Source organism: Agelaius tricolor, unplaced genomic scaffold, assembly GCF_023055355.1.
Source record: "Agelaius tricolor isolate 1412-34295 unplaced genomic scaffold, bAgeTri1.0.p SCAF_11, whole genome shotgun sequence".
In the NCBI taxonomy this organism is placed as follows: Eukaryota; Metazoa; Chordata; class Aves; order Passeriformes; family Icteridae; genus Agelaius; species Agelaius tricolor.
The window spans coordinates 1,455,254-1,468,059 of NW_027269271.1; the positions used below are offsets into that span (position 1 = coordinate 1,455,254).

Genomic DNA, 12,806 nt, shown 5'->3' on the forward strand with positions numbered 1-12,806 from the left:
TCCACTATGGCCTGGCAAGCAGAGCTGTGCCAGAGGGAAGCAGAGAAGGGCAGAGCAAGCTGTGCTCCTCAGACACAGAGCTCAGACCTGGCTCATCCCACCTGAGGGCTCTGCAGAGGTGCTCAGTCCCTCTGGCAGACCCACAGGGTGTTTGTCCTGCTTTCCTTTGGGCATGGAGTGAGTTGCTGCCAAGGCTGCTCCTCCAAGAACAAGGGACAGGATGGATGGGATAGGCAGCATCAGGAGTAAGTGGGACAAACAAACCCATTCCAGGCACTCCACAGCAGAAGGAAGTGGGCCAAGGCTGCAGGACAGTACTTACTCAACTGGATGTGGCAATTTCTTGGGAAGCATTCAAGTGGTTTTCCTAGAAACAAGATTCTGTGGTTTATTCTCACAAGCACATACGCAAGAAGAGGTGAAATCATCAAACCCTGGATTTGTGCTTATGTTTTTTTATTAACCTGGACACCTACAAGTGTTGCATTTAGGGCCCAGGGCCAGATGTAGATGAGATCTGAATGAGGATGCAGAGGAAGGAGGGCTGTGCAGCTGTGTCCTGCACCCTCAGCATCAAGCACAGGACCAGATGGTGCTGATGCCTCACTGCCTCCTCCTCCTCTTTCGGGTAAATCCACCCTTGAGAGCTTTATTTACAATTCAGGAGTACTGCTGAGAAATAGTTTCTTGGGGGCAGAGTAAAGGACAGTGCTCAGTTGTGCCACCTATTTCCTTATGCTTGGCAGAAACAGTCATCAAAGTAAATCAGGGAGTCTCAAGGAGGGAGCATTTAAAAGCACATTTTAGGCCAGGAGCTGTGCCATGTAATTGAGGCTCCTGACTTACCAGCATTGCCCTTGTGTCCCCTGCAGCCACACTGGCCTGAATCCCCTCCTGGGGGTCATGCTCTTCCCAAAGGACAAAGGACAGCTGAGTCCTGGGGCTGTGGTGGGACAAACCCAGACTGTGGCCTTGCAGTGTCCTAGAGTGGGCTGGGTTGGTCCCTGCTCATGGATGGTGCCACGAGCAGAGACACCTTCCACTAGACCAGGCTGCTGAAAGACCCATCCATCCTGGTCTTCTATCACCATGTGGGTATCAGAATTTGATATTCTGATATCAGAAGTGATATCAGTGATCTCTGTGGCTCAGGCATTAAACCTGGCTTCCCATCAGCAGGCAGCTGCCAGTCAGTAACAGAGTTCTGTTAAACTGTTTGAAAATACAGGAGTGCTGGCAAGGCTATTTACAAAAATGTACCCAACAGATGCAGCACAGCTTACAGCAGAGAGCACTAAGCAGTGGAAAGCTGTGTAGAAGACAAGAAGAATCATCAAAATGTTTTCTTTTTTGTAGTAAAAATTAGTATGACTGTGCTTGTGTTTTCAACCTTTTCTTTTCCTTGAAAGCTGATTCTGTGCACTTGGCACTGGAGATGTGGACCTGTTCCCCACACAAACAGCAGCAGTCTGCTGAGATCACCAGGATGCCAGGGCTCTGACAAACTCCATCTCCACCGTGCCTCACATGTGACCTCCAGACTCCCCAGGAGTGTGGCACAAGTATGGGGTTGACAGAAATGGAAGTTAAACTAACACACAAATCATGATGCTGTCCCAAGCTCGGCTCTCTTCTGCAGGCTGAAACATGATTTGCTGCACTGGTGAGCACAGCTAATCAGCAGCCTGGGAATTAACAGAGTGAATCCCCATTTGTTGTGGCTCTTTGATTGGATTCTTCCTAACCATGGGGCTACAGCATACTGGAGCCCTACAAGCAGTCTCAATAAATACATTTATTAGACTGATTGTACTGGGGCCTTTGAAACCACCAATTGCTTTGCCAAGGGATCTGTAACCATAATTTTAATAGCAGCAATTCATATTTTCTGAAGGAACAAGGCCAAATTCCTCTCTAGTTTCATTCTGTTAACTCAGTAAGTTCTAAGCTTTAAGGGTGACACTGACCCTAAGTGTTTAAAGTGAAGTAATGCAGTTAAGACAAAAGGTTTTTTATAATGCATTAATTTATAACGTGCAAAACAAGAGGCAGAGAGCACCTCTGCAAGTGAGCAGCTGCTAAAATAATCCAGGATGCACAGCTGAGCACTTCCCAGAACTTAGCTGGATAAAGCAACAGTAAACCAAGGTGTGTGCAAGGACCATGTAATGCAAAAAGAAAATCTTTACACAGGGGACACAGGGAAACTTTATTGACTGGCATGTGAAAATATCACAGATATCTCACATCCAAACCCCTTGGGAAGCTCAGCTGCCAGTCCAGGCTGGAGCTCCCCCGGTGGGCACAGGAGGGGACCCAGCCCAGCTGTGCATGTGTCTGTGTCTCTGTGTCCTTCTGGGTCACAAAGGGACCAAAAGCAGTGCTCAGTTTGCAGGCTCCTGCACACAGCACATTTCCATGCACTCACTCCCCTCCAGCACTTCCCAGGAGTGCAGTGGGAGCAGGAGTGGGAGTAGGGTCAGAGGGAGCTGCTGTGTCAACCCCAGCCCTCCAAACCACCCTGTCCCCTCCTGGCTGTGGGGTGGGACAGCTCCCTGTGAGCTGGGGCACCCCAGCCTGCTCCTCACCAACCCAACCAACCTGGCATTGCAGCTGCCAGGATGGGAATACAGCAAAACATGCCTTGTCCCATGCACACCCTGCTCGTTTAACAACATTCCTTAAAACTAAAATTTGGATAAGGCCAGTTTATAGGAGAAGCAAGCTTCTTACAAGAGAGACCAGGAAGTGTGGGGCCTTCAGAAGAGCTTGGTAAGAAACCACATGGCTTCTCTTTGCCCAGTTTAGCCATTACAAGAGAAAATAGAAAACCTAGAAGGTACAAATAAAAGCAAGATTCCTTTCAGGTAAGGGAGAAAAAAAAGCAGCAGATCAAATCAACACATGCACAAAGACACACAGAGTCAAGCCCTCCAGCTGCTGTAGAGGACTGTGAGCACAGTTGTCTGGGTGGAGATATGTGTCAGTAAGTTAGCTAACATCAGTTATTGCAGAAGGAAAGATCAAGGCAGCACAGACCTTCCCCAAACATTGAAGACCTCATAAACAATGCAGAATGGACAGAGAATATCAGTAAAATTGGTTACTTGCCTAGAGATGTCCATACATGCGACTATACACGGGTTATTGTGACAGTTACCAAGCAATTTGTTTCCACATATTTGGTTAACAACGAGTGACATGCCAGAAACTCCTTTTAGTCTAACAGGGAGGAGTCTAACGGACGGATTACAGTGGGCCGAGTAGGTGAAGGGGGCGGTCTTCGACTGGAGAGAGAGAGAGAAGAAACAATGAGCACAAGCAATGAGCACAAACATTGAGTACAGACCCTGAGCACAAGCACTGAGCACAAACCCTGCGCACAGACACTGAGCACAAGCACTGACCACAAACACTGAGCACAAACCCTGAGCACAAACACTGAGCACAAACCCTGAGCACAAACACTGAGCACAAACCCTGAGCACAAACCTTGAGCACAAGCACTGAGCACAAACCTTGAGCACAAGCACTGAGCACAAACCCTGAGCACAAGCACTGAGCACAAACCCTGAGCACAAACCTTGAGCACAAGCACTGAGCACAAACCCTGAGCACAAACCCACACCTACACCTCTGGCTGTTTGACATGGACATGCACGTGCTCATACACACAACAATCCTACTGCCACGTACACCAAAGCCAGACACCCCTGAGCATGCACAGGGAGGATGGAGAAAATGGGTTCTGCCATTTCTGCCATGCTTTACCCTCTCACCCATCACTGTGCTCAGCCTGGGGGCTCTGCACACACCACTGCCTTCTGGAGCCACGCAAACCAGCAGGGCAGGGGGGTTATTCCCTGGTTTCAGGGGTCAGTCCCAGCCTGGACACTCACAGAGCAGATTTACAGGTACATTTCAGAGCAGGCACAGGACTGGGGAAAGCAGCCTGCAGCAGCTTCAGGTCTGCCTTGCAGGAGCAGGAAAATCTGCAGCTTCTGGCATACCTGGGCAAACTGTAGCCCTATTGATGGGCCTGAATCTGAGGCACATTTTGAGGCTTTAAATCAATGGCCAGTCTTGAAAATGCCAGCCATGGCCAGGGCTACTGGATTCATTAATTTACCATGAATGCATTTTTCTATCAACTTCAGGAAGTGCTACAGAGTGATGGATTTTTTGGGAAGACTTAGGTGCCTTCATTCAATTTTCCTTTGTACTGAAAACCCCTGCATTTTAATTTGGACTCTGTCATCCTCTGATAAGAGACCCCAGAGCAAGGGTGAGCAGCAGTGATCTCCAAGCACATCCTACCTGCAGTCCAGGCTGGCACTTATCCCTCTCTCCCTTCACCAAGGATAACACCCAGCTCTGCTGGAGCTGTAGACAGAGTCTCTTTGGTAGCTGTGTAACACTTTACCTGTTTGTGTGCAGGAAGGTCCCCCTCAGGGCTGTGTGGAGGTAATTCCCTCAGCTCAGTTACAAAGAGTATTTTGTTGCTGCTCCATTCCACCTCTGCCCATGCACAGAGCCTGGGCTGACATTGCCTGCACGGCTGGCACGGTCCTGCCTGGCACTGCTGTGTGCTGGACAAACAGCCTGAGACTGTTCAGCCTGCTCCTCACTCAGCTGTCCAGCACCCTCCAGCCTGCTCTGGTGCTGCATTTATCCCAATCCATGCCTTACAGGGTGGTTTTGCTCCCTTTCTTTAGCAGGAACTACCAGGTACACTCTCTCTATTCCTTAACCCAGCCCAGATCACCAGGAGAGCCCATGGCTGCACCCACATTCTGAGCAAGGTGGGGCTAAGGCCGGTTCCCATCAGCTCCAGCAGAGCTCATTAATAATTTTTTAATAAGAATAGATTAATAATTAGCCCCAACAAATGTGCAGCCCTTTCTAACTCATCCTCCACCTGTGCAAGTAGGGACAGTTGTGGCTCTGAAGAAGATTAGGAAGGAAATGTGTCTCATTCTGCTAAAGCTCAACTGAAGATGAAAAGAATGTAACACTGTGTTAATTTTCTTTGAACAGGAACAAAATATGTGAGACAAATTTACACTTGACAAAAAAAAATTTCGTTTGGCTCAAAGTGCATCTTGTGCGACAATATTCTCTTTTGGTGAAGAAACGAGAATTTTAATCCCTACCATGCAACAAATACAAAATATGCCAACTAAAGCATTCAAGTAAATCAACAAGCTAAAAAAAAATAGGCAAAATATAATTTCTTCATGGTGTATTTTTCTTACAGGAAAAATGTTACTGTGTTAACTATTGTTTCTTGTGTTGCTCCAGTGTAGGTCTTCTGGACTCATTTCCAAAATTTGTAGTTTCATAAAGAACCACTTCTAAGGCTCTGCATTTCTGATGGGTTGCATTAAATTATTCCTTTGTTGAAATGCCTCACATTGCATTGTTTAGCGCTTACTGAAAACATTGTATCATATGTATGCAATTGACAAACAAGGGAAAATGCATACAGCTGTCTTCATATCAAATTTAAAAGCCCAAACATGCATTTTAATACCAGGCTAAATGCAGCCCACTGGATTCAAATAATGCAATTTAGCCAAGTTGCCATTTAACACAGAAGGATCAGAAACTGGAGAGCACAGTGGGAAGATTTCCTGCATACAATCAGTCAAACCAAACCTGAACCACAATCAGGCCCAAGCCCTGTTCCCGCCTTGAACCAGCGCTGTTACTGCACCCTGGCCTACTTTGAATTTCCACTCAGGCCCAGTGCAGACCTGAAGGGAAGAACCCTCCATTAGCTCTTCCCACTGCAGAGTGCCAGGCACTTCAGGAGAAGCTGATTACCCCAAGGGGATGCTCTGATAAGGAGCTGCTGCCCAGCCACCCATCCTTGTCCCTGTGTCACTGCCCTACAGACAGGAGTGCTCAGAGCAGGGAGCTCTGACCTGGGGAGCTCAGTCCTGTCTGTGGATGCTCTGTCCTGTCTGTAGGTGCTCTGACCCATCTGTGGATGCTCTGACCCCTCTGTGGATGCTCTGACCTGTCTGTGGGTGCTCTGACCTGTCTGTGGGTGCTCTGACCTGTCTGTGGGTGCTCTGACCCATCTGTGGATGCTCTGACCCCTCTGTGGATGCTCTGACCCGTCTGTGGATGCTCTGTCCTGTCTGTGAATGCTCTGACCTGTCTGTAGGTGCTCTGACCCATCTGTGGATGCTCTGACCCCTCTGTGGATGCTCTGACCTGTCTGTGGGTGCTCTGACCTGTCTGTGGGTGCTCTGACCTGTCTGTGGGTGCTCTGACCCATCTGTGGATGCTCTGACCCCTCTGTGGATGCTCTGACCCGTCTGTGGATGCTCTGTCCTGTCTGTGAATGCTCTGACCTGTCTGTGGATGCTCTGACCTGTCTGTGGGTGCTCTGACCCCTCTGTGGATGCTCTGACCTGTCTGTGGGTGCTCTGACCTGTCTGTGGGTGCTCTGACCTGTCTGTGGATGCTCTGACCTGTCTGTGGGTGCTCTGACCCCTCTGTGGATGCTCTGACCCCTCTGTGGATGCTCTGTCCTGTCTGTGGGTGCTCTGACCCGTCTATGGATGCTCTGTTCTGTCTTTGGATGCTCTGACCTGTCTGTGGGTGCTCTGACCTGTCTGAGGATGCTCTGTCCTGTCTGTGGATGCTCTGACCCCTCTGTGGATGCTCTGTCCTGTCTGTGGGTGCTCTGACCCGTCTGTGGATGCTCTGACCCCTCTGTGGATGCTCTGTCCTGTCTGTGGTTGCTCTGACCTGTCTGTGGGTGCTCTGTCCCACCTGTAGATGCTCCCACGTGTGTCTGGGATGCTGTGACACAAACACCCGTGTGTCCTCCCGGTGGGCCTGGGCAGCACATCCGTGAGGAGCAGGCAGAGCCCTCCTCAGCTCCAGCCCCTCAAGGGTGCTGCCTGCCTGCCGTGCACTTCCAGCTCCTTAACCCCCCACATAAAGTGGGGCAGCAGCACCTCCGCCTGCAGAGCCTCCTGGAGGAGGGCAATGCTTGGGAAAGGCAGTGCTGGGGAAAAGAGCTGTAGCAGCAGCAGCATGTCCCTCCAGCCCTGCCGCTGACAGGCTCCTGGAGTATCTGCAGCAGAGCAGGAAGGGGCACCGTGCTCCCGAGGCCCTGGGCAGAGCAGAGGGGCTCAGCTGGGGGAACAGATTGGGGGGGATCTGTTCCTTTTCCCTCCCTTTCTTTGCCTCTGGCACTCGGCATCAGCTGGAGCTCAAGTGCCAGTGAAGGAAAGAACAAGCCCTGAAGTTGCCTGTCCTAGGCTTCCCTGTCAAGGTGACAAATCATTCTGTGACCATTTCTACCCTGGGAGTAGCATTCAGACTTTTTTTTTATCCCCTAACAAGAATCTCAACCCCAAAAACAAGAGGCGAGGTTGTATCTCTTGTCTCTCCCTGGCTCCTTCAGGGCCGGATGAGTGGCCGGGAGTCCCGGGAGCGGTGCAGGAGCCTGGGCCACGTAGAGACAACAGAGACAACAACTCTGGGGCAGCTGCACCGAGCACAGCCCCGAGGCAGCCGAGCGTGGGCTCGGCCCCATGGCCCCCGAGCCCCGGCCCCTCACGGGAGCCGCGGCCCCGGGCAGGCCGGGGAGCGGGCCTGCAGGGCGGCAGGGGGAGCTGCAGCCTGCCCGCGGCCCGGCCGGGGGACAGCGGGCACAAACAGCCGCGAGCTGCCATCCCAGTGAGTAAATATGTGACTAAGGCCGGTTCAATGTTTAGTCTGAGGCCAGCGGGTGATAGCGGCGCAGACGGCGCGGCCGGGCCGGTCCCGGTTATCGCAGCCGGGCAGCGGCCCCGGAGAAAGCTCCGAGGGAAGCGGCGCTGCTGCGGGAAACCCTTTCGGCTGTTGTCGCCAACATTTCAGCTGCCTTTTCGGGCCGGGTCCCGCTGCCTGGCCCGTTTAACTCACTAACTCACTCTCTTGACTTTGGGGTTGTTGTTATTTTGCTGCTTTTTTTTTTGTTTTTTTTAAACTGTTTGTAAAAGTTAGTGTTAAAGGGGCAGGAGATCATAGGTCCCCCCGGGGTTGAGTAAACGAGTCTGCAAAAAGAATCAGTTCTTCTAACTAGCACACATTAAGCAGACATAAAGAATTTACCAATGAAAATTGTGGACTAAGTATGTATTTAATAACTCCCTGATGTTGCTGCAGAGACTTCTCCTTTGAAGAGCTCAGTGGGGTTTTGAATGGAGGGGAGCTCTTACCCCCTTGCAAAAACTTTTTAAAAAAGGCAAAGTTTTTACATTTATTTTTAACCTTAGCAGCACCCCCCCCCCCCCCCCCCCCCATGTTTCCAGTTTTAAAAGAACTCCTAAAAGCTTTAGCTAGGCAAATGCCGAGTAAAAGAAACTAAATAAAGCAAGTCTAGACTTAAAATTAGATCAGAAACATATGGGAGTTCTTCGAGCCTTTGCCTTTTGAGAAGCCCTATCGCTCCTCACACAGAGTGCACAAAATGTGCTTTCAGTAAAGCATGGCTGTAATTACCATGGGAGGCCCCGCTCGAAGATGGCTCCTCACAGCACAGCCAGAGGACTCCGAAAGAAAAGGCTTTCATTTCCACTTATATTTGACATTCTTGCTTGCTTGTGACCACCAGAGAACATTTGTGGAAGGCATGCACAGAACTCTATTTTATGATACATCCTATAGATCTGAAGCTGTGAACAGAAGCCCATTATTCTCTCCCTTTTCCATCATGTTGGTTTCCCTATAACGCAGCCCTCTCGGATACCCCAATACGTGACATCGTCTTTGTAGAATTTAACAAGAAAATACTTCAAATCTCTAAGCAGCTTTAAGACTGACTGCAGGCAAATTTGTTTTAGGTGACAGAACAAACCTGGAATGTGAGGCATATGCTAAGAGTGGAGTGACTTACTGCAGGTGAGGAATAAGTCTGGTTTCCTGTTTGGGCAATTATTTAGAGAACTAAGTAGCTTGATCCTGAGAAAGTTATAATGCTTTGACTGGTTTTATTTTTGTCCTGTTTCTCTGGTTTTCTCTGTTTCAGTAAGATTCTGAGAGACCCACACCTTCTATTACTGGTTCTTGTATCAACTTAACTTTTATATGGCATCTCTCGACCTCCATCAGCCTCAGGATTTGGAGGACAATCCAAACCAGAAGTGGAAGTACTGTACCTATCATGCTTCAAAAACAGAGGCAAGACATGGTTTGTAGACCTAATTAGTCTTCAGTCTGTGCAGGCTTAAACTCTGTCCTACAGCAGATGCAGCACAGCTGCTGCAGAGTCTCCCAAACATCAACTCGGGAGTGGAAGTGGGAAAGCCAGGGGGAAGACAGGGGGAGGAAAGGCACTTGGTCCTGCTGACACAGGTCATAACAAAGCAGGAAAAGCAGAAAAAGGATGATGACATTAGGAGGACTAAAGCAGGAATCACAGACAGGGATCAGGAGGAGATGGTGATTGCAGCGGAAATGAGAAACTGCATGGAGTGGTGATGAAGGGTGAAAGGAGCTGGGGAATATCTGCCTAAGATGGTCCCTTAGCCCAGTGGAATGGTCCAAGAGAGTGAGAATTGCTCAGATTTGTTTCTGTACTGGAAAATGTAATTTTGTTAAACACAAAATGTCTGTAACTGTTGCCCAGAGGATCAGTACGGTCAGGCAGGCCAGGAAGGGAAGCCCTCAGGCACAGAGCACAGCTTTAGAGGGTGGCTGCTAGTTCTGAAGCATTCTCCAGCTGAACTCAGGCTCTACAAAGCACAGAGGCCATGCTCAGACTGTGCTGCCAGGGACTGCCTCAGCTGTCCCTATAGCTGAACCCCAAAACTGCAAATGACCCCTCTGCACAGTGCTCTCAGTGGAAGAATTTTTTTGTTCAGTATAAGCAAGTTAAGGTTATTAGATTATGCTGTTTTATCAGATAACTGAAAGAAACAAATAAAAAACCGACACTGCAGAGTATAAATCTCCATGAATTCAAAGGCTTACCCTGTTTGAAAGCACTGGGTTAGTGAGGTTCCACTGTGTGTGATTTAACTTAATACAGATACTCCTTTCAGAGGCAATGTGGTCCAAAATATGATGTTCCAGCAGAATAATTTATTATCTACAACTCAAGCTATGTTTTCTATATGACCATAATAAATCAACGTCCATCACACACACATACAAATATATTGTATGTTTATGTGAACACTGCATTTTCAAATTAGTCATTTCAGGGAATTAATGTGTCATATGAAAAGCTCAGCTTGAATAAACACAAAATTAATTCAACGGAGTGACCCAAGACAGAGTATTATTCTTAAGAAACTGTGTGTTCTTGTTTGCCCTTCAGCAGAGAACATGTCAAGTAAGCAAGTGTGCAGTGCATCTGTGGAATTCTGCCCCAGCCTTTCAGAAACCTTAGGTTGGGATGGTCCAGAGGGTCACAACTGGCCATGAAGAAGAGAAAGTTAGGAGTGCTGAGTGGGAGCATTCAGAATGCTGTTCTGTGCATGGAAGATGACAACAGAAGGGCCACCAAATCAGCAGGAAGAACATCTGATCTCTTCACAGCAGCTCAGGACCTGTGCACTGCTCTGTGTGAGCTGCAGTTTGCCATCAGTGTGAACCATGGACCCCCTTTTGAATACATCTCCGTTCTTCCTTCCTACTCAGCTTTGACCTTCCTCTGCCTTGTTGCCTCTCTCCTCTTTACTTACCTTGGTGCAAGAAGGGGAGCAAATGTCCTGGTTGTCACCTGCAGCTGGAGTTGCTCCTCTTCTTGTCCATGATGCCAACTAATGGGATTACCACTGTTGTTAGTGGAGCCATGGAGTGCCCTCATCACTACTGATCCAATACAGCTCGAGGGGACAGGAGAGTTTCAAGACAGCCTTTCAAGATGCCTGCAGGTGCAGGAAGTTCAAATCATCCCTGTTTCTCTCTGTTTACTCTCAGATGTTTTCTCTTCTAGCATAAGGCAGCCTAGAAATGCGGTGCTATTCACCCACTCTCTCAGACAAGGCAGGAATTCCCTGCTCAACAGCATCGCTCTTAATCCTGCAATGTCTTCATAGCAACTGTTATTAAACCACTCCATTATGAACCTAAATCATTTCTTGGCACAAATAACATCTTCATGTTCCTGTATTTCTGTCAAACAACTGCTGTTGCTTGATTCTACTTTCTTTCTTCAAGTAGAGAGATGTTAAAAATAAAACCATTTCCTTCTACTAACAGTATCTTGAGAGAGAAAATGCTAGGAAGAAAAAAAAGAACCAAAACCAAACCAAACTCAAATTTTTGCTGAAATTCATTCACTGCATCAGCTGACACTGCCACTATATTTGAGGACTGCACTTGCAACATCATCTTTATTCCAGAACCACTTCTTTTGATGCTTTTCAGGTTCCTTGTTTTTCTGTCTTCCCCTCTCTTGCATCTCTTTGCCTACCCTTCGCCATCACATAGCTCTGGTCTACACTAAGAGTAATGAAAAGCCATTTCACTGCCAGATCCTCTTTGCTGAACTTTTAAAGTGACTTGCAGCAGTCCCAGTTGAATGTCACTTTGTTTTAAAACAATTTTTTGTTGAATAAGGCAGGAGCAAGTAGCTCAGGAACAATACTCAAGATGATTACAGCTACCTGAGGTGCAGTAGATAGATCAAACCTCAACCCTATGCAGGACAAGGGATTCTTCAGATACTTTTGTTAATTGCCACAGTGAACTGCCCATCAGAAAATTCCTGGGCCACTGAAGATATGATCAGCCTGTCTCTGGCTGATGGAGGGAGATGCTGAGAGAGGTTAAGAGTCAGTGGCAGCAGACATGGTACCCAGTCTGAAATGTCTGCCATCCCATGAACTTTGTTCTCCTCAGTCTTCAGGACAGCCATCTGGGGGAGAGGAATATAAAGGAAGGCAGTAACAAAATCCTACTGCCAGTGTAAAAGAGAGCCCTCCTTTTTGGGGCAGCAATCACTGAAGCTCCTGGAGCAGAAGTGAAGACTCTCCTGTATCTCTCATGGCATTACAGCTCAGGCAGCTGAAGAATCAGTTCTGTGCAAATGCCATTCCAAATCTCTCATAAGATCAGTACTGCAGAATTACAATGAAACTGCCAGACTTGCTGGATTGTGACATTTTACATGTTTTTACAACCTGCTGGGACCTGCTTTGTGGCCAAGCCCTCCAATACTTATCCTCATGCAGAATGCTCCTTCTTTCAGTGCTTCTGTTGTCTCTCTTCATTGCAGGGGGGTTGGACTAGATGACCTTTAAAGGTCCCTTTCAAACCAAAGGACTCTGTGATTCTATTCTTTGATTCTATCCCATGACCAGAGTTGCAAGATGAGCCCAGGTTTGCATCTGGCAGTGTGACTGCCCCAGGCAGAGGAGCTCGTGTTTTTTGTGGGTGTCACAGCCACTGCCACCAGGATGCTGGTAAGAAAGATTGCCAAATATTGCATTCTATGGCTTGAAAACTGTCTGAAAAACTCTAAAAGACAGAAATGCCACGTGACAGATTTACAAAGGTGGCAGGGATGGGATAATTTGGAAGGAAACCAAGACAAGGTGGTGAGAAGGAAAGGAAGGAATACATGGGGAAAAGAGACAAACGTACCAGGCAGGAAACCAGGTGAAAGGAGGAGGTGAAAGAGGAAGCAAACAGGATGGTCAAGAAAGGGACAGAGAAGGAAAGGCTGAGAAAAAAAGGGAAAATAGTGAAAAAGGACCCAGTGGAGGAGGGGAAAATGCAGAGCTTCTTTCTAAGAGATAAGAGAAAATAAATGGAGTCTGCTGCTGCTCAAAGCAGTCAGCAGCAGAAGT

At 48.2% G+C, this 12,806-nt stretch overlaps 1 protein-coding gene across 6 annotated transcripts in view; it reads right to left on the reverse strand.

The window, feature by feature from the left end:
- DNM3 (dynamin 3) overlaps window positions 1-12,806 on the reverse strand; it is a 171,758-nt gene that overhangs the window by 1,076 nt on the left and 157,876 nt on the right. For 4 of the 6 annotated variants that reach the window (XM_071435761.1, XM_071435760.1, XM_071435758.1 and 1 more), the window contains one exon: window positions 240-3,287. The exons of 1 other annotated variant lie outside the window; for it this stretch is intronic. In XM_071435761.1, the coding sequence (XP_071291862.1) occupies window positions 3,218-3,287 (70 nt within the window). In that variant the 3' untranslated portion in view covers window positions 240-3,217. One more of the 6 variants, XM_071435763.1, reaches the window with a different exon arrangement.